General features: G+C 45.8%; 1 protein-coding gene across 3 annotated transcripts in view; it reads right to left on the bottom strand.

Moving 5' to 3' along the window:
* Positions 1–3,458: 3,458 nt before the first annotated feature.
* DOP1B (DOP1 leucine zipper like protein B) overlaps positions 3,459–24,251 on the bottom strand; it is a 121,737-nt gene continuing 100,944 nt past the window's right edge. For 2 of the 3 annotated variants that reach the window (XM_064380135.1, XM_064380136.1), the window contains 11 exons: positions 19,906–20,050; positions 17,923–18,002; positions 16,962–17,071; positions 16,691–16,837; positions 14,743–14,804; positions 13,785–13,913; positions 9,025–9,161; positions 8,047–8,102; positions 7,651–7,812; positions 5,329–5,458; positions 3,459–4,308 (listed from right to left, as the gene is read on the bottom strand). In XM_064380135.1, the coding sequence (XP_064236205.1) occupies positions 4,057–4,308; positions 5,329–5,458; positions 7,651–7,812; positions 8,047–8,102; positions 9,025–9,161; positions 13,785–13,913; positions 14,743–14,804; positions 16,691–16,837; positions 16,962–17,071; positions 17,923–18,002; positions 19,906–20,050 (1,410 nt within the window). In that variant the 3' untranslated portion in view covers positions 3,459–4,056. Of the gene's footprint in view, positions 4,309–5,328; positions 5,459–7,650; positions 7,813–8,046; positions 8,103–9,024; positions 9,162–13,784; positions 13,914–14,742; positions 14,805–16,690; positions 16,838–16,961; positions 17,072–17,922; positions 18,003–19,905; positions 20,051–24,251 lie in introns of those variants that run through there. The other variant, XR_010343932.1, reaches the window with a different exon arrangement.

Below are 24,251 nucleotides of genomic sequence, written 5' to 3'. Positions count from 1 at the left end.
ACCACTGTAAGAGGTAGTTACCATTGATATTCCTACCTCGTAGATGAGGAAAGTGAGGCACAAAGCATGCCCAGGCCAGTACATGGGGAAACTGAGTCAAACGCAGGCACACTTACTGCAGAAACTATATCCTTAACAACTGTGCTGTATCCTGTGACAAAAGGAAAGATTTATACATGTTTTATGTAGGTGTAGGACTGTTTTTTTTTTTTTTTGAGACGGAGTTTCGCTCTTGATACCCAGGCTGGAGTGCAATGGCGTGATCTCGGCTCACCGCAACCTCCGCCTCCTGGATTCAGGCAATTCTCCTGCCTCAGCCTCCTGAGTAGCTGGGATTACAGGCACGCGCCACCATGCCCAGCTAATTTTTTGTATTAGTAGAGACGGGGTTTCACCATGTTGACCAGGATGGTCTCGATCTCCTGACCTCGTGATCCACCCGCCTCGGCCTCCCAAAGTGAGGACTTACTGTTTTATCACAAACATAAAGATGTGAGTGCTGTTAAATCCCGATCTTTACAATTTTTCAATTAATAAATAAGGATTAAGTTATATATGGTATCCGCGGAAAACAGTAAGTTGTTTTAGACACTGGAGAGAAAAAATGAAAAGGTAGATCCGTAAATCTATGTACAGATACAAGAACCACCTTTCCTGGCATAATAGCACATCATATATACTGATGATATAAATGAGCATGCACACCTACCTAGATGTTAGCTACTAGTCAGAGGATGATATCTCCTTACAACTTGAACTGCAGGTAACTCATAGATGAGCAGTTGTGATACACAGAATCTATAATTCTATACTTTCTTTCTTGAGATGGGATCCTTTTCTGTCTACCAGGCTGGAAATACAGTGGTGCCATCAAGGGTCACTGCAGCCTCAGCTTCCTGAGCTCAAGTGATCCTTGCAGCTTAGCCTCCCAAGCACCTGGGACTATAGGCACACACCACCATGCCTGGCTACTTTTATAGAGAGTTTATGTTGCCCTGGCTGGTCTCAAACTCCTAGGCTTAAGCGATCCTCCTGCTTTGGCCTCCCAAAGTGCTGGGATTACAGGTGTGAGCCCCCATGCCTGGCCCACTTTGATATTTTAAATTTTAGTAACCAAAACTTGCACATTTTTACTTTAAGGATACTTCCTTGAACACAAAAGATGTAACTTCCATGTAATTTCCAACAAATGTTTGTGTGATTACCCACATATCTAGTGGTGCTTTTGAGATGGAATCTCACTCGTTGCCCAGGCTGGAGTCCAGTGGTGCAATTTTGGCTCACTGCAACCTCCGCCTCCTGATTTAAGTGGTTCTTCCACCTCAGGCTCCCGAGTAGCTGGGATTGCAGGCACCTACCACCATGCCTGGCTAATTTTTGTATTTTTACTGGAGACAGGGTTTCACCATGTTGGTCAGGCTGGTCTCGAACTCCTGACCTCAGGTGATCTGCCCACCTCGGACTCCCTAAGTGCTGGGATTATAGGTGTGAGCCACTGTGTCTGGCCTAGTGGTGCTTTGTAATTCCTACTTTTAGCCCTTATTTAGGAAGTCAGGGATTTCTGTGATATCCAAATGCTGTGTTGGGCCTAATGACACAATTGCTTTTGCACTGCACAAAAACTTCTAAGTAGTAGGATATTAGGAGGAGAAACTTAGCCAAGAATGCTGGTTAAATCTCCAAAGCAGCTATTGTGCTCCGGAGGAGTAATACAAGAGCACTCATTTGGGCAGTTTGCATCATCTGGCCTGGAGGGTGAACTGTGCAGTGCTCTGGTGGCTGAATGGGGGACATGACACGAGACCAGCAGGTCTGGAAGGCACTATGCTCAGCGGCAGAGTTAAAGTGCCCACAGCCAAGAAGATGCTCCAGGCCATGGTGCTAAACAGGGTAGGTGGCTGGCAAGAAAAGATTCTTGAAAAACAGCAGAATGAGATGCTGCCAAGCCAGAGAATTCTGTGCCTAGGAAAGGATCATTTTAATGTACAGTGATGTCTGCAAAGTGGTAAAATCTCTTTACCAAAGGGAACAGAAGGCCAGACAGGGAGAGTTCCTGACAGTTTCAGGCCTTCAAGTTTCTGAAACTATGTTGATTTTTTTTTTTTGAGATGGAGTCTCACTCTGTTGCCAAGGCTGGAGGGTAGTGGTGCGATCCTCTGCCACCCAGGTTCAAGCGATTCTCCTGCCTCAGCCTCCAAGTAGCTGGGATTACAGGCACACGCCCCCATGCCCAGCTAATTTTCTGTGTTTTTAGTAGAGACGCGGTTTCACCATGTTGGCCAGGCTGCCCAGGACTCCTACCTCAAGTGATCCGTCCGCCAAAGTGCTGGGATTACAGGCGTGAGCCATGGAGTCCAGCCTTAATTTTTGTAGTTTTAGTCGAGATGGAGTTTCACCATGTTGGCCAGGCTGGTCTTGATCTCCTGAGCTCAAGTGTTCTGCCTGCCTTGGCCTCCCGAAGTGTTGGGATTACAGGGGTGAGCGACCATGTCTGGCCCCAAGCACTATCTAATATAAATCAACATAGTCAAGGCCAGACATGGTGGCTCACGCCTGTAATCCCAGCACTTTGGGAGGCCAAGGCAGGCGAATCACCTGAGGTCAGGAGTTTGAGACCACCCTGGTCAGCATGGCAAAACCCTGTCTCTACTAATAACACAAAAAAATTAGCTGGGTGTGGTGGTGCACCTGTAATCCCAGCTACTTGGGAGGCTGAGGCAGGAGAATCGCTTGAACCCAGGGGGTGGAGGTTGCAGTGAGCTAAGACGGCGCCACTGCACTCCAGCCTGGGTGACAGAGAGAGACCCTGTAAAAAAAAAAAAAAAGAAAAAGAAAAAAGAAAGTGCGGTCAGAAATTTAAAACCCTGTACTTCTTATGTTATTAAACTGTGCAAATGTGACTTTTTTTTTTGAGACAGAGTTTTGTTCTTGTTGCCCAGGCTAGAGTGCAATGACACGATATCAGCTCACCACAACCTCCACCTCCCGGGTTCAAGCGATTCTCCTGCTTAGCCTCCTAAGTAGCTGGGATTACAGGCATGCGCCACCACGCCTGGCTAATTTTGTATTTTTACTAGAGACAGGGTTTCTCCATGTTGGTCAGGCTGGTCTCAAACTCCCAACTTCAGGTGATCTGCCAGCCTTGGCCTCCCAAAGTGCTGGGATTACAGGCATGAGCCACTGCACCCGGCAAATGTGATTTTTAATGTGCAAGGGTTGAATACATTGAGGTTATCTTTGAATACACTGAGGTTACCTTACCTCTGCTGAATAGGTTAAGGGCAATTGTCGTCCTCAGAAAACAATGTATTTTAGTTTTAAAATGTAGTACCAAAATAAGCACTTTAAAAAACATTTGTGTGAAAGGTTAAAAATAACATTCTTTTAATAAGTTTAAACTTTTAGAGAAATATACTGAGACCCATATATCTGCTTCAACAAAGAAAACAACTTCTTCATTCTCTTCATACTTTACTTCATATTACAAATTTTGTGCTACTCTTAGATGATATATTAATTTTATTTTCATTACATAAATTGAGGAAGAAATGCAGAATCAGATTCAAATATATTACAAGGCATTTAGGGGGTGTGTCCTGCTGCTGAGCAGAAAATTATCTGAAATCTACTTTTTTTTTTTTTTGAAACAGGGTCTCATTCTGTCACCCAGGTTGGAGTGCAGTGGTGTGACCTCAGCTCACTGAGCCTCCGCCTCCTGGGTTCAGGTGATTCTCGTGCCTTAGCCTCCTGAGTAGCTGGGATTACAGGCACCACCACCACGCTCGGCTAATTTTTGTATTTTTAGTAGAGACAGGGTCTCACCATGTTGGCCAGGCTGGTCTCGAACTCCTGATCTCAAGTGATCTGCCTGCCTTGCTTGGCCTCCCAAAGTGCTGGGATTACAGGCATGAGCCACCGTACCCACCCTGAAATCTATTTTCAAAATGGAAATAGCCTTGTTTAAAAATGCTATCTTGTCTTCTTTCTTCTTTAGAATATAACCTGGTTTTCATTAAAGTACCAATACATGGATTAAACACATTCTTTCTCACACAGTTAACATTCTGGATGTTCCAGAAAATCATATTCGATGCATTCTTCCAGTTGTTTTAAGACCTTCGGGCTATCTGTGACAGGAAACTCCAAGAATGGAGCTCCTGGGGTCTCAGCAGGCAGCTGTCTTTGGGTTTTAAATGCACAGTTTAGGGTCCTGAAGAATGGCATCAACTGCCTGATGCTGGAAACAGAATGTTGGCCCAGAAGTGGGAATTCATCCTTCATGGTGATCTCATCAGAGCTGCTGACCTCCTGCAGAAAAAACAAACCCATAACAATGCTATGGCTTCAGTGTTTATTGTTGGCCAGGGTGGTCTCAAACTCTGACCTCAGGTGATCCACCCGCCTCGATCTCCCAAAGTGCAGGCACCCATCACCAGGCCAACTAATTTTTATAGAGATAGGGTTTCACCATGTTGGCCATGCTGGCCATGCCGGTCTCAAACTCCTGACCTCAGGTGATCTGCCTGCCTCGGCCTCCCAAAGTGCTGGGATTACTGGCCTCATGAATATAATTTTTTTTGCCTCCTCCTCCTTCTCCATGAATATAATTTTTAAAAAGAAAAGCAGGCTAGGTGTGGTGGCTGGCCTGCTTTTTGAATCTAGCTTTGAAAAAAGCAGTCAGACATTTATAAAAGACTTCGAAACAGGCTGGGCATGGTGGCTCATGCCTGTAATCCCAGCACTTAGGGAGGCCAAGGTGGGCGGATCACTTGAGGTCAGGAGTTCAAGACCAACGTGGCCCACATGGTGAAACCTTGTCTTTACTAACAATACAAAAATTGGCCGAGCGTGGTGGCACATGCCTATAGTCCCAGCTGCTCGGGAGGCTGAGGCATGAGAATTGCTTGAACCTGGTAGGCGGAGGATGCAGTGAGCCAAGATCCTACCACTGCACTCCAGTCTAGGCAACAGAGTGAGACTCTCTCAAAACAAAAAACAAAAAACCACCAAGAATTTGACAAGAATGGTGGCATGTGCCTGTAATCCCAACACTTTGCGAGGCCAAGGCAGGTGGATCACGAGGTCAGGAGTTTGAGAACAGCCTGGCCAACATGGTGAAACCCCATCTCTACTAAAAATACCAAAAATTAGCCGGGCGTAGTGGCAGGTGCCTGTACTATCAGCTACTTAGGAGGCTGAAGCAGGAGAATCGCTTGAACCCAGGAGGTGGAGGTTGCAGTGAGCCAAGACTGTGCTGCTGCTCTCCAGCCTGGATGACAGAGTGAGACTCCATCTCAAAAAAAAAAAAAAGAAAAGAAAAGCACTTACCCCAAATTTTAATTTTAGAAGTTCTAGAATCCTCACAGTGTGGGGTTTGCATTCTTGGCGATTCTCCTCTACATCCAACAGGAAGGCAGGGCCCTCTGTGTCTACTTCTGGAACAAATGCCCACCTATAACTGCAGGGAACAAACCCAAGGTCAGGCCTGCTGATAAGGGCCCTTCAATGTCGTTAACATTAGTTGTATTAAGATATAATTCACATACTATATCTATTTAGTATGGACAACTCAACGCCTTTTATTATATTCATAGAGTTGCATGTCTATTATCACAATTATTTTTAGAGTATTTCATTACCCCAAAAAGAAATACCATTCCCCTCATCCATCACCACCCCAACCCCTATACCGTTGAGACTTAGGCACCCGCAAATCCACACTGTCTCATCCTGGACATATCCACTGTATGGATATGTAATGTTATCTATCTGTTCATCAGCTGACGGCCATTTGGGTTGTCTCTGCTTTTTGCCTATTATAAGTAATGTTGCTATGCACATTCGCATACATCAGAACCCATTTTTTTTTTTTTTTTTTTTTGTTGAGACGGAGTTTCGCTCGTTACCCAGGCTGGAGTGCAATGGCGCGATCTCGGCTCACCGCAACCTCCGCCTCCTGGGTTCAGGCAATTCTCCTGCCTCAGCCTCCTGAGTAGCTGGGATTACAGGCACGCGCCACCATGCCCAGCTAATTTTTTTGTATTTTTTTTAGTAGAGATGGGGTTTCACCATGTTGACCAGGATGGTCTCGATCTCTTGACCTCGTGATCCACCCGCCTCGGCCTCCCAAAGTGCTGGGATTACAGGCTTGAGCCACCGCGCCCGGCCCATTTTTTTTTTTTTTGAGACAGTTTCGCTCTATCACCGAGGCTGGGGTGCAGTGGTGCGATCTCAGCTCACTGCAACCTCTGCCTCTCAGGTTCAAGTGATTCTCCTGCCTCAGCTTCCTGAGTAGCTGGAATTACAGGTGCCCACCACCACACCTGGCTAATTTTTGTATTTTTAGTAGAGACAGTGTTTTACCATGTTGGCCAGGCTGGCCTTGAACTCCTGACCTCAAGTGATCTGCCCACCTCAGCCTCCCAAAGTGCTGGGATTACAGGCATGAGCCCCCACACATAGCCTAACTTTTGTCTTTTTAGTAGAGACAGGGTTTTGCCATACTGGCCAGGCTGGTCTCGAACTCCCAACCTCAGGTGATCAACCCGCCTCAGCCTCCTGAAGCGCTGGTATTACAGGCCTGAGACATCATGCCCAACCCAAACCCACTTTTTAAAAACTGAAAGACTTTCTTTTGTGGAACAGCTTTAGGTTCACAGCAAAATGGAGCAGAAAGTACCATTCCCCTATACCCCATCCTTACACACGTACAAGCCTGCCCTATTATCGACATCCTGCACCAGAGCAGTACATTTGTTAAAACTGAAGAACCTCTACTGACTCACCGTTATCCCTCCTAAGTCCAGAGTTTACATCAGGGTTCACTCTTGGTGGTGTACATTGTATGGGTTTGGAGAAATGGACAATGACAGGGATCTACCATTACAGTTCCGTATGCAACAATTTCACTGCCCTAAAAATCCTCTGTGCTTCACCCATTCATCCCTCTCTCCCTCTCCCCAACTCCTGGCAACCACTGATCTTTTTACTGTCTCCATAGTTTTGCCTTTTCCAGAATGTCACATGGTTGGAATCATACAGTGTGTAGCCTTTTCAGACTGGCTTCTTTCACTTAGCAATGTGCATTTATGAGAACCCACTTTTTAAAACAAAACATTTCTACATGATTACTCTCTTTGTGGGAGTAGGAGAGAGAGAAATGGCCTCTGGGGCTGGGCATGAAATTAAACAAACGAGCAGCTGTGTGGAGCCTATAGGAAACATGAGCCTAAGGGGCAAAGTGAATTGGAGATGGCAGGCTCCAAAGAAAGGCATTTGCATCTAACTAAACACAGACAAAAAGGTCTACACAGAGGCGGTGGGGACCACCAGTGGGTAAGCCATTTTATAAGCATTCAGTAGCAAAAACCACACACACACACACACACACACACACACACACACAGACACAGACACACACACACTCCCCCCTATAGAAACACATTCATAAACACTCCTGTGAGTCAAATTCACAGAGCCACAGATGTTGCAAGTAATCTGAAACTTGGTATTCTGAGCTGGCTCAGCTGTCACTAGAAACCCAGATGGTGGTTTCCCGTAGACTGTACATGAAAAAAACAAGTGAAAGTGCTTAGAAGGGAAAAAGAAATCTCCTACTTCAAGAAGGACACACGATTGGATCTGACTTACATTTGAAATAATGGCATCTTGTCAGGTGGAAAAGAAAGCGCCGTGTCCAGGAATTTGCAAGCAGATAAATACAAGATGAGTTCACTCTGGGGAATCTCCCCCACTGAGGGTCCATTTCCATCCGGGACTGAAACTTTTGTTCTGTTTACTTTGTTGCTGCCTCTATAAATGTGCGAAGATATGCTTGTTATAAATTCATTCAGCTCTGTGAATAGTCCATTCACCTATGATATATCCCTAAGAAGAATTTTCCTTTTAAGAAATTTTTGGAATAGTTGGTCCTTTCACAAGTCCTTTAAGAAAACAGCATTTAGCGTTAGATAACCCTGCATCTCAAGTGATGTCCTTTAATCTTGACCATCTTTTCCTCCCGTGCACAGATCTTGTACTGCTTACCTCAATGACTCATCTTCATCTTTTAGATCATCTTCAAGCTGTGTGAATGTCTGAATCTGAAAAAAAAAAAAGCATTCAAGTTACTGAGAGAGATTAAACCTATCCAAGTGTTTATATTTTTACTTATTTTAAAAAATCGATTAATTTATGAATGAATGAATAAGATGGAGTCTTACTCTGTTACCCAGGCTGGAACGAAATAGTACAATCATGGCTCACTGCAGCCTCAGCCTCCTGCAGATACATCCTCCCACCACGCCCAGCTAATTTTCGTATTTTTTTTGTAGAAAGAGAGTTTTACCATGTTGCCCAGCCTAGTCTTGAACTCCTGGGCTCAAGTGATCCATCCGCCTTGGCCTCCCAAAGTGCTGGGATTACAGGCATGAGCTACCACCCCTGGCTCAAATTTATATGTATATACAAAGCTAGTAAATATTATCAAATGGTACCATTTGATAATCAAAAAAGTGAGTCAGAATAACTGACAGGTGAGAGATCAAATATGATTATAGGGTAAAATATTCTCTATTTAACCAAGAGTAAACCATGTGCTACCAACCTGATTAAAAATAACTTTTAGGCCAGGTGCGATGGCTCACGCCAGTAATCCTAACACTTTGGGAGGCCAAGACAGGTGGATCACGAGGTCAGGAGATCGAGACCATCCTGGCCAACATGGTGAAACTCCGTCTCTACTAAAAATACAAAAATTAGCTGGGCATGGTGGCGCGTGCCTGTAGTCCCAGCTACTTGGGAGGCTGAGGCAGAACAATTGCTTGAACCTGGGAAGCGGAGGTTGCGGTGAGCCGAGATCGCACCACTGCACTCCAGCCTGGCGACAAAGCTAGACTCTGTCTCAAAAAAAAAAAAAAAAAAACTTTTCGATAAAATGGGATACACATGAAGTAGTATATGTTACTGAAAAAGCATTTTAAAAAGCTCCAACCTTTCTTTCAAACTGACAATACTTGTACTCACCAATTCAGAGACCATTATTGGCCACAATGAAGTCAGATGTTGAGGAGATATTCTTAGCAGCAAAACTCTGAAAAAAAGAAACATCTGAGCAGCAACTATGGATGTCTGTCCAACTCTGAGATTGTCTGTCAGGCGTTCTAAGGAAAGAAGATTTTAAAGATGTCACGCAAATATGCAGTCTGGGGTTTCTTATCAGACAAAGAAAAATAAAACTGACTGTTTTGACATTCTGGTAACACCCCAGGGCAAGGAATGAGTGATACAGGCCAGGCTCGGTGGCTCGCGCCTGGAATCCAGCACTTTGGGAGGCCGAGGTAGGTGGATTGCTTAAGCCCAAGAGTTCGAGACCAGGCCTGACAACATGGTGAGACCTCATTTCTACAAAAAATATATTATTTTTATTTATTTTTATTTTTTATTTTATTTTATTTTTTTTAAGCCTACGGCACCTGGTATTCCCAGACAGTCTCCCATCCAAGTACTAACCAGGCCCAACCCTGCTTTGCTTCCGAGATCTGACGAGATTGGGAAAAAATATTTTTTAAGAAATTAGCCAGGTGTGGTGGCACACGCCTGTAGGGTCATCTACTTGAGAGGATCACTTAAGCCCAGGAGGTAGAGGCTGCAGTGAGCCACAATCACGCCACTGCATTCCAGCCTGGGCAACAGAGCAAGAACCCATCTCAAAAAAAAAAAAAAGGAGATGTTTTTGTGCAACTTGTCTACCCCAGCCCTCTTCTTGTGAAATACAGCAGTTCATAGCTCTTGCCAAACCTCAAAGAAAACGATTCCCATGGGCTGTCCCCCCGCCACAGCTGAGTAGGAAGACACTCAGAAATCCACTGGCTGACCAATGGCCACTTAAATGTTCTTCTAAGAATATGAATTAGGAGGCGCAGAAGCCAAGCAGCCGTGGTGAGGGATGGACTGGCTGGGAGACAACACCATATTTTGGGGGTGGCAGGCAGAAAGCGGAGCAAGTAAACATAACAGCTTTATTCAGTGAGGTTTAAACTTGATGGTCACGACAAAACTTAACTCCTATGGAGGGAAAAGTGCTTCAAGTCACGCTCTCTAGCCCCTCACACTCTTCCCTGCTTCTCCTCAGAAATGGTCGTTTATAGAATGAGACTTTTTTTTTTTCTTATAGCTTAAGGTTTCCTAGGAATGTAACAAATTGCTATAGCAAACAGATGAACCGTAGTCATGCTAGCTAAGACCTGCTGTAGTACGTTAGTATATAAGTAATAAACTTTTTTTTTTTTTTGAGATAGAGTCTCACTCTGTTGCCCGGTCTGGAGTGCAGTGGCACAGTCTCCACTCACTACAACCTCCACCTCCCGGGTTCAAGCGATCTTCCTGCCTCAGCCTCCAGAGTAGTTGGGATTACAGGTGCCCGCCACCACACCCAGCTAATTTTTTGTATTTTTCATAGAGATGGGGTTTTGCCATGTTGGCCAGGCTGGTCTTGAACTCTTGACCTCAGATGATCTACCTGCCTCAGCTTCCCAAAGTGCTGGGATTACAAGAGTGAGCTGTCATGCCCAGTCATTTTTTTTTTTGAGACAGAGTCTTGCTCTGTCACCCAGGCTGGAGTGCAGTGGTGTGATCTCAGCTCTCTGTAGCCTCTGCCTCCTGGATTCAAGGCTGTTCCTTTGTACCTCAAAGGACACAAATGTTTTGTTAATGACCACAGCCAAAGGGCTCAGATTTCAGGCCCCGTTTGCCAGTTAGTGGCAATAAAACTTTAGGCAGGTGCTAATCTCTCCCAATATCAGTATCCTGATGTAAAAATAGAACTAAAACATTCATGGCCGGTGTGGTGGCTCACGCCTGTGATCTCAGCACTTTTGGAGGCCAAGGCCGGCAAATCACGAGGTCAGGAGTTTCAGACCAGCCTGGCCAGCATGGTGAAACTCCATCACTACTAAAAATACAAAAATTAGCCAGGTGTGGTGATGCGTGCCTGTAGTCCCAGCTCCTCGGGAGGCTGAGGCATGAGACTTACTTGAATCTGGGAGGTGGAGGTTGTAGTGAGCTGAGATTGTGCCACTGCACTCCAGTCTGGGCTACAGAGTGAGACTCTGTCTCAAAAAACAAAAAACAAAAAAGTTCATGACAATGAGGAAAACTGGAGATGGGAGATGCTGCGACAGACAGGGACGAGTCAGCTTCATCCCGCTAACCAGAAGGCAGCGTTTCCTCTACATCTTTCTCATCCTCTAGGCAGAAGCCTTTGTGAAGCACAATGCCTGTTCTCATCTCATTTTAGAGAAGTAGCATTTTGCCCTTGTTTTCTTTTTTGAAATAAATACTTGCTTTATGCTTATTATAGTTTATTTTGTGATCATTGTGAAAATTTTAAGCACATTTTATTGTACATATTTAAGGTGTACAATATGATATGTACATATACTTATCTCGCGATTCATATACACAGGGAAGTGATTACTACAGTCAGGCATTCACCATCAAATCATCATCTCATGTAATGACCTTTCTTTTTCTTTCTTTTTTTTTTTTGAGAGGGAATCTTGCTCTGTCACCAGGCTGGAGTCCACTGGTGCGGTCTCAGCTCACTGCAACCTCCGCCTCCCAGGTGCCAGCGATTCTCCTGCCTCATCCCTGCGGGTAGCTGGGATTACAGGCATGCACCACCACACCTGGCTAATTTTTGTATTTTTAATAGGGATGGGATTTCACCATGTTGGCCAGGTTGGTCTTGAACTCCTGACCTCAAGTGATCCACCACCTTGGCCTCCAAAATTCCTAGGATTACAGGCATAAGCCACCGCACCCAGCCTCATGACCTTTCTTTTTTGTGGTCAGAGCACCTAAAATCTATTCTCTTGGCAAATTACCAGTACATATGCAGTATTGTTAACTACAGTCCTCATGTTATACATGCCATCTCTAGACTTACTCATGCTACATAATTGCACTTTCATATTTTCACCTACACCTTTGCAGCCCCCCAAGATGTACGACTGATGTTGCTCTGAGCCAAGACGTACAGAGCTGCTCAGCTCCCCACCTGTGCCCCCATCTCCTTCTCTGCTACTTGATGGTGTGACAGCATCCGGGGAAAAGGACCCCAAATGGTATCCCAGGAGAGAAACATTAGAAATTCTCCACTCCTGCCTCTTTTTTTTTTTTTTTTTTTTGAGATGGAGTCTCACTCACTCCGTCACTCAGGCTGGAGTGCAGCGGCATGATCTTGGCTTATTGCAATCTCTGCCTCCAGGTTCAAGTGATTCTCCTGCCTTAGCCTCCCCAGTAGCTGGGATTACAGGTGCCCGCCACGATGCCTGGCTAATTTTTGTATATTTAATAGAGACGGGGTTTCATCATGTTGTCTTGAACTCCTGACCTAAAGTAATCTGTCCACCTCAGCCTCCCAATGGAGTCTCTCTGTCGCCCAGGCTGAAGTGCAGTGGCGCAATCCAGTGGTTGCTCAATGTAACCTCTGCCTACAGGGTTTAAGTGATTCTCCTGACTCAGCCTCCCCAGTAGCTGGGATTACAGGCATGAGCCACTACACCGGCTAATTTTAGTAAAGATGGAGTTTCACCAATTGGCCAGGCTGATGTCAAACTCCTGACCTCAAGTGATCCACTCGCCTTGGCCTGTGAAAGTGCTGGGATTACAGGCGTGAGCCACTGCACCTAGCTGGCAATAATTATTTTTATACAGTCAAAGAATATAGCAGGGATGAAGAAAAAAAATTGTTAAGGAAAAATCAGGTCTTTCTCCAAAATCTTGCCCCTTCCCTGGTCTCAGCTGAAGGTGCTGATTAAGGGAGTATTGCAAACACCAAGTATCTTGACTGCAGGAGGAATCCAGCAAGAGACAGTGCTGAGGAAGTATTATTCCTATACTGTACTGTCAGACTTTTAAAACTACCTAATAAAAAATTAATAACACTGTAATTGATTGTATTATTTATTTATTTAGAGACAGAGTTTCACTCTTGTTGCCCAGGCTGGAGTGCAGTGGCACAATCTCGATTCACTGCAAACTTGGCCTCCCAGGTTCAATTGATTCTCCTGCCTCGGCCCCCCGAGTAGCAGCAATTACAGGTGTGTGCCACCATGCCTGGCTAATTTTGTATTTTTAGTAGAGACGTGGTTTCACCATGTTAATCAGGCTGGTCTTAAACCCCTGACCTCAAGTTATCCGCCCACTTGGGCCTCCCAAAGTGCAGGGATTAGAGGCATGAGCCCCTGTACCTGGCCTATAATTGATTTCAAAATAAAGTTTCAGATTTACCAATATATTTCTGAAGTTCTATAACTCTTCAGAATACTTGTTTTAGCATGTGACAGTCATGCCAAAGCATGCAGTAGGCCCCTCTGGTAACTAATCATCTCAGCCCCTCATGGGTCTATCTGTGGTGGGGGGTGAGGGCAGGTCAGCTGTTGCTGTGGTTTGAATGTTTGTCCCGTCCAAAATGCATGCTGAAATTTTATTGTCACTATAATGTTACTGGGAAGTGAGGCCTTTAAGAGGTAATTAGGCCACATCATGGATGGGATTGGTACTGTAATAAAAGGGCACATTCAGCCCCCTCTTGCTCTCTTGCCCTTCCGCCTTCTGCCATAGGATGTCGTCGCAAGAAGGCCCTTGCCAGATGCCAGCCCCGGGATATAGGACTTCTCAGCCTCCAGAACTGTGATGCAATCAATTTCTGTTTTCATAAATTCCCCAGTCTCAGGTATTCTGTCATAGCAGCATAAAACAGACTAAGACAGTTGTCTTACCTTGTATCAGTGGAAGGTAAAGGTGGTATTGATCAAGTTCTCCACTGAAGACAGCAAATGCCTGGCGCTTTAACAGCATGGCTTTCTGTTCAAAACTTGAGAATAGTTTCAAAGAACTGCTCTGCATGTCTAGAATAAATAAGCAAATATGTTTCACTTACTGAGAAAACCACAATTGGAGGTAAGTGATAGAAAATTCACACTAGTGTAATTCTATATTCCCTGGTGAAAAATCTGATCTTTATTAAGGGCATCAGATTATTGTTACCATCTATAGTTACAAAATATTTATTTATCTTTTTATTTCTTATTTGAGATAGGATCTTATTCTACCACCCACGCTGGAGTACAGTGGTGGGATCACAGCTCACTGTAGCCTCAACTTCTTGGGTTCAATTGATCCTCCTGCCTCAGTCTCCCAAGTAGCTGGGACTACAGCTGTGTGCCACCATGCCTGGCTAATTTTTTGTACAGATGGGGTTTCGCTATGTTGCCCTGGCTCGTCTTGAACCCCTGGGTTCAAATGATCGGCCCACGTCAGCCACTCAAAGTGCTGGGATTACAGGTGTGAGCCACTGTGCCCAGCCAATATTTATTTCTTTAATGATACTTAGTGCATTAGAAGGGATCTGAGGTGTAGAAAAGTACTCCTAGTAAATTATGGAAAACTTATTATTTTCAGCACAAATCAAATGTCAAGATGTGAAGCTAGATGCTTTCAGCAGTATTTCTTCACTATAAAACTATGAAAAGGGTTGTCAACGTGTTCTTGTCCATAGACTTCAACTGGAAAGACTCGTTCATTTAGTCCTGCCATATTATGCATATCACATTAGTCTTTGTGGCTTAGACAGCATCGTAAAAGTTTGAGTAGGGTTCAGAAATACATGATAAAAGCTGGTTATATTGGCATTGATCCTATAAAGTGTGAGTTATGCACAAGTAACATAGAACTTACTCATTAAATCCTTAAACATTGTTTTCTCATGAGTCAAAAGATGGTCAATAATGGACTTCCAACTGGATATTAAAGAAAGCAAAATCAATTAAATTTGCGATGAATGATAGTTTGATTCAAAGCATTAAGAAAATAACATATCCCCTTAACATCTATTAAAAACTGCTTTCTGGGCCAGGCACGGTGGCTCACACCTGTAATCCTAGCACTTTGGGAGGCCAAGGAGGGTGGATCACCTGAGATCGGGAGTTCGAGACCAGCTGACCAACATGGAGAAACCCCGTCTCTACTAGAAATACAAAATTAGCCAGATGGTGGCGCATCCCTGTAATCCCAGCTACTTGGGAGGCTGAAGCAGAAGAACTGCTTGAACCCAGAAGGCGAAGATTGTGGTGAGACGAGCTCACACCATTGCACTTTAGCCTGGGCAACAAGAGTGAAACTCCGTCTCAAAAAAACAGAAAACAAAAAATTACTTTCTGAAAAGATGTCAGTAATAGAAATAAATGGTTTACGTATAAAAGAAAGCTACACTAAAGCTTTTCATTTATAAACCTAATATAGGGAATGGATAATGACTTTTTCCAGTTCATCATAAAGAAAACAAATTGACAAGGCACTCTGGCTTTTTCAAGGGTTACTCTTAAATATATTCATACAGGATGATATTCACACAGTTGTGTTGATGAAAAAAGTGGGGTAGTGAAGACAAATACCACCCTTAGCTCTTCCTTCCAAATGGGCTACTGCAGCAGAGCAACAAGATTGCATTGGGGGGTGCCACAGGGCCGCCAGCAGCCCTCTGGGGATGGCCACACTTTCATGCTACACGAAAAGCGTTCCCAATCTCTACCCTCTGTCGCTGAGCCTTCCTGTCATTAATAAAGGAGTGGCTTTCTTTCTGGTTATTTTGAGACAGGGCCTAGGGCTTTGTGCTGTCACCCAGGCTGGAGTGCAGTTGCACAATCACATTTCACTGCAGCCTCAACCTCCCGGGCTCCAGCAATCCTCCTGCCTCAGCCTTCCATGTGGTTGGAACCACAGGCTAATTTTTTTGATTTTTTGTAGAGATGGGGTCTTACATTGTTGCCCAGGCTGGTCTCTAACTTCTGGGTTCAAGCAATCCTCCTGCCTAAGCCTCCCAAACTGTTGGATTACAGGCGTGAGCCACTGCACTCAGCCCTGAGTGATTTTCTTGATCTCAGGAAAAGGCCCAGGAGCACATCTTGCATCTGAGTCTCAGTGGATCTCTGCCTCGCTGCTGCAAGATCTCAGTAAGAACTTGTGGAGTATCAGCCGAGAAGTGGGGTAAAGACATCACCAGGATCACCCAGTGGGCTCTGTCATCTTAACGCTGGCCAATTATTTTGTGATTACAAGACAAAGTAGTATTAGAACAAGTATCACTGGAACCCCATGTTACGCTATTTATTTATTTGAGGTGGAGTTTCACTTTGTTGCCTAGGCTGGAGCAGTGGTGGGATCTTGGCTCACTGCAACCTCCATCTCCCGGGTTCAAGCGATTCTCATGCCTCAGCCTCCCAAGTAGCTGGGACTATAGGTGTACACTGCCATAACCAGCTAATTTTTGTATTTTTTAGTAGAGACAGGGTTTCGTTATGTTGGCCAGGCTGGTCTCGAACTCCTAGGCTCAGGTGATCCACCTGCCTCAGCATCCCAAAATGCTGGGATTACAGGTGTGAGCCACCGTGCCCAGACAAGAAATAACATGCTCTCCGAATTAGTGAAATTCCTCCTCATACTTTAAAAGACTTAATCCCTCTCCCATGAACACTCTGTCAACATGCGAGCATGTGACAGGAACGTCCTGTTACTTGGGTTGATGCTATGGCTCTGCTTTCATTTCAGGAATGAGAATTATGTAAACCAAAACACTGTTTCCGCCTTAAGATTCAGAACACACTGTTATCAGGACAGCATCTCTTACTGAACACAAGAAGTATCCATCTGAAAGAAGGCGGGGTCGAGAAACAGTTCCAGGACTTCCTTCCTCCAGGCTCGTTTTGTGTAGGCATAGCCACTTAGGGAGCTCAGCAGCTGAGCGCCAGCCCGGAAGCTGGGAGCATTGTAGGCACTGAGTGGGAGTGGGAAGAGAGAAGGGTCAAGGTCAAGGACTGCCCAAGGAAAACCACTTGCTTCATTTCTCAAAACATATTTTTCTGCAGACGGGTGGGAAGAAATGGCGAAGACGACGTTACCTGTGGTTGCGTAAGTATGGAAAAACATAGTAAAGCAGACGGGAGATTAATGGCACAGCTTTCTCCTTCTCGTCACTTCGATAAACCATGTCCAGGAGGGAAGCCAGAACCTAAAAGAACAAGACCGTGAGAAAACAGAAACTGGCTGGGTGTGATGGCTCAAGACTGTAATCCGAGCACTTTGGGAGGCTGAGGCAGGAGGATCACTTGAGGAGTGATCACTTGGGAGTCTCAGACCAGTTTGGCCAACATGGTGAAACCCCATCTCTACTAAAAATACAAAAATTAGCCAGTGTGGTGGTGCACACCTGTAGTCCCAGCTACTCAGGAAGCTGAGGCAGGAGAACTGCTTGAACCTGGGAGGTAGAGGTTACAGTGAGCTGAGATTGTGCCACTGCACTCCACCCTGGGTGACAGAGCGAGACTCCATCTCAAAAAAAGAAAACAGAAACCCTCGGAAGCAAGTGACAATAAGAAGTGTAGTCATGGCCGGGCGTGGTGGCTCACGCCTGTAATTCCAGCACTTTGGGCAGTGGATCACGAGGTCAGGAGATCGAGACCATCCTGACCAACATGGTGAAACCGTTTCTACTAAAAATACAAAAAATTAGCTGGACGTGACGGTGGGTCCCTGTGGTCCCAGCTACTCAAGAGACTGAGGCAGGGGAATCATTTGAACTCAGGAAGCGGAGGTTGCAGTGAGCCGAGATTGTGCCACTGCACTCCAGCCTGGCAAGAGAGCAAGACTCTGTCTCAAAAAAAAAAAAAAAGTGCAGTCCTCAAAGCAAAACCTAACCCAGAACTCCATAGTGTAGCTTGAGGCCAATGCTGCCTGATGGATGAGCTCACCTGGGAGGATGCGGCCCACACTCACTGGCACCTGAGAATGAACAAATGCCTTTGCAACAATTCGTGATAGCACTCATTTCCATAAAGGATGACAGGTCACATGCGTATTTACCTCTGCCAGGAGAGAGAGGGCTTGCACACTGTACACTGAAGGGGCGGATGAAGACACCATTGCTGAAGCTGCAGCAGCATCTGTGAACGGAAAGAGGCATTTGTGTTTCAACTATGATGGATGGGTCACCATTTACTGTCCCCAAAAGCACTGCATGAATGTCAGCCATCAGTGCCCACCTTTCATACCGATTGTGTACATATGACTCAGGTATCCTTCTCTGTTATCATTCAACTTTTTTTTTCTTTGAGATGGAGTCTCAGTCTGTCATCCAGGCTGAGGGCAATCAGTGGTGTGATCTCGGCTCCCTGCAGCCTCCGACTGCCGAGTTTAAGCAATTCTCCTGCCTTAGCCTCCCGAGTAACTAGGACTACAGGCATGCACCACCACACCTGGCTAATTTTTGTATTTTTAGTAGAAACGGGGTTCTCAAACTCCTGGCCTCAAGTGATCCTCCTGCCTCAGTCTCCCAAAGTGCTGGGATTACAGGTGTGAGCCACTGTGCCTGGCCAACATTCAACTTTTTTATTTTTATTTTTGAGACAGGGTCTCGCTCTGTTACCCAGACTGGAGTGCAGTGGGGTGATCATGGCTCACTGTAGCCTTGAGCTCCTAGGCTCAAGTGATCCTCCTGCCTCAGCTTCCTGAGTAGCTGGGGCCACAGGTGCACACCACCATGTCCAGCTAATTTTAAAATTATTTATACAGACAAGGTCTTGCTCTGTTGTCCAGGCTGGTCTTGAACTCCTGGGGTAAAGTGATTTGCTTGCCTCGGCCTCCCTAAGTGCTTAGTCCTACAGGTGTGAGCCACTGCACCCAGTCAACATTTGGTTTCAACAACTAAGAATCTGGATATTTTGATCAAAGAAATTAGCACTAACTCACTGACTTCCTCTCATTTCCATTCTTGTCATCGTTCTTGAAACTTCACGACCCCCTTGGATGCTCCCTCCCACATCTCAGCCTCCAAGCCCCGGCCCTCTTCTCTTGTAACCACCTTCCACGCTGCTCCAGCTCTGCCACTGTCATACCCTTGACCTCACCAATTTCACAAATCTCCATTCCCAACATCCTCCTCTGACCACGCTGCTGGCATTTTCCTGCATCCTAGGACAGCTTTCCAGTTCCCGAGTCTACCACTCATCCAGGTTATAGGCACATACTGCCATACTTGGCTAATTTTTTTATTTTTAGTAGAGACGGGGTTTCACCATGTTGGCCAGGCTGGTCTTGACCTCCTGACACCTCAGGTGATCCACCAACCTCGACCTCCCAAAGTGTTAGGATTGTAGGTGTGAGCCACCTTGCCTGGCCCTGTTTATTTTTTTGAGATGCAGTCTTGCTCTGTTACCCAGGCTGGAGGACAGCAGTGCCATCTCACCGCAACCTCCACCTCCCCTTTTGTAGAGATAGGGTCTTGCTATGCTGCAAGAACAGCGTTTTTTTTTTTTTTGAGATAGAGTTTGTTTGCTCTGTTGCCCAGGCTGGAGTGCAGAGGCACAATCTTGGCTCACTGCAACCTCTGCCTCCTGGGTTCAAGCAATTCTCCTGCCTCAGCCTCCTGAATAGCTGGGAAAACAGATGCTTGCCACCACACCTAGCTAACTTTTGTATTTTTAGTAGAGATGGGGTTTCATCAAGTTGGCCAGGCCAGTCTCGAACTCCTGACCTCAGGTGACCCACCTGCCTTGGCCTCCCAAAGTGCTGGGATTACAGGTGGGAGCCACTACATCCACGCCCGGTTAATTTTTTTGTATTTTTAGTAGAGACAGGGTTTTACTGTGTTAGGATGGTCTTGATCTCCTGACCTTGTGATCCGCCTGCTCTGGCCTCCCACAGTGCTGGGATTATACGCGTGAGCCAAGTACCCAACCTACCTCATGCGCTTTTTTCCTTTTTGTGGTGAGAATGCTCAAGATCTCTCTTAAGGAAAAGCCAGAAGCACCTTGAGCAGAGGCCCCGTCGCCGGCCATCTCCACCTACCGTACAGATCCTCTTCAGCATCAGATTCTTCCAGAGAGGCCTGAGGCTGGGCCTTCACTTCCAGGTTTCTGCTTAGCCAGCTGGTTTGCTCCAAGGAAGAGCCAGCAATGTTCCCCACAGCTTCTAGGATTTTCTGAGTGATTTCCTGAGAATAATCAGGAGGAGGGGGAAAGGAAGTTAAGGAAAAGAATGTTAAGAATAGCACTGTCCAATAGAAAGAAAATGGAGGCCACGACTATGTGCATATATGTAACATTAAGCTTTCTAGAAGCCACATTAACGGTAAAAATAAACAGTTAAAGTTTAGGCTGGGCACACTGGCTCATGCCTATAATCCCATCACAATGGGAGGTGGAGGCTGAGGCGGGCGGATCACTTGAGGCCAGGAGTTCAAGACCATCCAGGCCAACATGGCAAAACCCCATCTCCACTAAAAAAAAAATTCAAAAATTAGCTGGGCTTGATGGCACATGCTTGTAGTCCCAGCTACTCAGGAGGCTTAGGCAAGAGAATCACTTGATCCCAAGAGGCAGAGCTACAGTGAGCTAAGATCATGCCACTGCACTCCAGTCTGGATGACAGAGCAAGACTCCATTTCAAAAAAGAAAATTAATAATATATTTTATTTAACCCAATATATATAAAATATTATCAACATGTAATCAATATAAAAAACTATTAATAGGCTGGGCGTGGTGACTCGCACCTATAATCCTAGCACTTTGGGAGGCCGAGGTAGGCGGATCACCTGAGGTCAGGAGTTCGAGACCAGCCTGACCAACATAGTAAAACCATGTTTCTACTAAGAATACAAAATTAGGTGGGTGTGGTGGTGCATGCCTGTTATCTCAGCTACTTGGGAGGCTGAGGCAGGAGAATGGCTTGAAACCAGGAGGCAGAGGTGCCACTGCACTCCAGCCTGGGTAACAAGAGTGAAACTTTGTCTCAAAAACAAAAACAAAAACAAAAACTATTAATGAGATTTTGTATTCTCTTTTGTGTGTGCACTAAGTCTGAAATCCAATGTGTATTTTGCAGTTACAGCACATTCAATTCAGACTAACTACCACATTTCTTTTTGAGGGATGGTGGGCAGGACAGGGTCTTGCTGTGTGAACCAGGCTGGAGTGTAGTGGTGCAATCAGACTCACTGCAGCCTCAACCTCCTGGGCTCAAGCCATTCTCAGGCTCCCAGGTAGCTGGGACTACAGGCGCATGCCACCATTCCTGGATAATTTTTAAATTTCTTGTAGAGACGGGGTCTCCCTATGCTGCCCAGACTGCAGACTAGCCACACTTCAAGTGCTCAACAGCCACCTGTGCCTAACGGCTACTATACTGGCCAAGGTAGGTAAAACATACAGATATCGCAAGTCATCACAGCATGCTGATAACAAAGCCATCAATTGTATTCAGTGGAATGGCTTTCTGGTTTCTCCAGGACCACGAGTTCTTCCTAGAAATGCATCTCTCAATAATATAACAAGAAATAAAGGTCAGCAAGTGAAACTGACTCAATGGGGTGAAGTGAGGAGTCATCTACTCTCAGGAGTATGATCAGTAAAGAATCTGGTTAGTAGCTGGAGAGACAGAAACCTGAAGCAGGCTTCTCAGCCAGTGTCATCAAGTGTTGCCAGCTAAGAGTGGCTGTAATCCTTGACATCCGAGAATTTAACAATCCTGACCTCATGTGCCACAAGGTTCCTAGGCTCAGCAGTTGTGCTGAGGCATGAAGCAAGGGCACACCCGCCTGATAGGTGGCGAGGAGGGTGTGCTCGAGGGAATTGGCTAACCGGCTAACTTAGACATGGGTGGGTGTGAAAGGCAGAAGGAAAGTTAGGAAAAGGGAGTGGGGGCTTACAGGAGTTCCCCTAAGGACCGATGAAAGCACTGAGTGGATGGGTGTGATATTGTGGAAATATGTTTTTGGCCTTTCTCCTCATTTCCCAGCTATAACTCCTAAATTCCATGGATTCTCCAAAGTAATAAGTGTCTTTTTGTATGCTACTGAGACGGCTCTGGATGGGGGCCGCTAGGAAGCTTCAGCTCCCCAACCTCCAGGAAGGGGAGAGGGGTTAAAGGTTAAATTGATTTAATCCATCATGCCTATGTAATGAAGCTTCCACAAAAACCCGAAATAACTGGGTTCAGATGAGCCTCTGGATGGCTGAACACCTGCAGGTTCCTAGAGGGTGGTGCCCCTTCCATGTTCCTTGCCTGATCATCTCTTCATCTGTCTCCTTTCTCATCTGCTTTATAATAAAGTGGTCAGCCGGGCACAGTGGCTCACGCCTGTAATCCTAGCATTTTAGGAGGCCAAGGTGGGCAGTTCACGAGGTCAGGAGTTGAGACCAGCCTGGCCAATATGGCGAAACCCCGTCTCTACTAAAAATGCAAAAATTAGCTAGGCGTGGTGGCGGATGCCTGTAATGACAGCTACTTGGGAGGCTGAGGCAGGAGAATCGCTTGAACTTGGGAGGCGGAGGTTGCAGTGAGCCGAGATCATGCCATTGTACTCCAGCCTGGGTGACAGAGTCTCTGTCTCAAAATAAAACAAAACAAAACAAAAATTAGCTGAGCATGGTGGTGGGCGCCTGTAATCCCAGCTACTTGGATTGAGGCAGGAGAATCGCTTGAACCCAGGATGCTGAATTGTGGTGAGCTGAGATTGTGCCATTGAACTCCAGCCTAGGCAACAAGAGCAAGACTCTGTCTCAAAAAAACAAAACAAAACAAAAACCCCCAAAAAACAAAAATCAACCAACCAACCAACCACAAACAACTGGTGACCGTGGTCCCTGAGTTCCATGAGCCACTCTAGCTAATTAACAGAACCCAAGGAGTGGGTAATGGGAACTCTATTTAGAGTTGGTGTGTCAGAAGGACAGATGAAGCCACTTGGGGCTTGTGACTGGCATCTGAGGGGGTGGGGCAGTCTTGTGGGACTGAGCCCTCAACCTGTGGGATCTGAAGCTATCTCTGCATGGAGAATGCCAGAACGCAATGAAATTGGACAACTATCTGGTGTCTACTGTAGAACTACTAGCTCAGTTGCTGGTGGGAAGACATTCCCACACGTTTTGGTTACGAGGTCACAGAAGTAGTCTGTTATGAGAGTCTGGTAGGAAAATCACACTGTTTTTTCTATATCCTCTGTGGGGAAGAAGTGTAGGGTGTGGCTCAAAACAGTAAGAATTAGTGTGGGGAGGCCCAGTGTCATTCACAAGATAGAAAGAAGCAGACGCCACCCAACCTCCCACCTCCCGCAACCAAAAGGAACAGAGGCGGGCCAGCTGCAGCAACAAAGGGAATGCCTGTGGTCACAGCCCTGCCCAGGCCGGTGAAGACACAGGGGCCTGCTACCGGCAACAGGCTGCAAAAGCAGGGAGGGCTTAGGTGAGCATGTGCTATCCTAGCGCCCGGACCTGCAGCATCGGCACTGGAATGATGTTTTCTTCTCTGTCTACAAGTCAAGGCCAAAGCAGGCACTGGAATTGCTGAATTATGCTTTACTGTGCTTTTTTTTTTGAGACCGAGTTTCACTCTTGTCACCCAGGCTGGAGTGCAGTGGCACGATCTTGGCTCACTGCAACCTCTGCCTCCCAGGTTCAAACAATTCTCCTGCCTCAGCCTTCCGAGTAGCTGAGATTATAGGCGTCTGCCACCACGCCTGGCTGATTTTTGTATTTTTAGTAGAGATGAGGTTTCACTATGTTGGCCAGGCTGGTCTTGAACCCCTGACCACAGGTGATCTGCCTACTTAGGCCTTCCAAAGTGCTGGGATTACAGGCGTGAGCCACTGCACTTGGCCTACTGTGCTTTATACAGGACCCTCCTGGTTCAGAACTGCGGACCAAGGCTGTTTCTGGACACCTTTCACAAATGCCAGGGATCATAAAGATTAGCATCAGTATCGCCAAGGCCATAATGACATAGAAAAGTCAACGGAATCAATGTCTACAGTGGTCGCAAAACAGTGATTTTTCCAACTTCATCATAACTTCCATATTTATTAGTTGGCATTTCACTCAGTTTTTCCTTCTCCTATGAATGAGTTTTATTTTTCAGTATTAAACAATTTTTTAATGAGCATATATTACTTTTATAATGGGGGATAAAGGGTTTATGGAAAGAATCCATGTATGGAGGCTGGGTGTTGTGGTTCACACCTGTAATCCAGCACTTTGGGAGACCAAGGCAGGAGGATGGTCAGGAGTTTGAGATCAGACTAGCCAAAATGGAGACATCCTGTCTCTACCAAAAATACAAAAAATTAGCTGGGTGTGGTGGTGCGTGCCTGTAATCTCAGCTACTCGGGAAGTTTAGGCAGGAGAATTGCTTGAACC

Source organism: Aotus nancymaae, unplaced genomic scaffold (assembly GCF_030222135.1).
Source record: "Aotus nancymaae isolate 86718 unplaced genomic scaffold, 86718_ANA_hifiasm-v0.15.2.pri h1tg000022l_1, whole genome shotgun sequence".
In the NCBI taxonomy this organism is placed as follows: Eukaryota; Metazoa; Chordata; class Mammalia; order Primates; family Aotidae; genus Aotus; species Aotus nancymaae.
The sequence above is the reverse complement of the archived record's forward strand: the minus strand, read 5'-3'. Positions and strand labels throughout refer to the sequence as shown.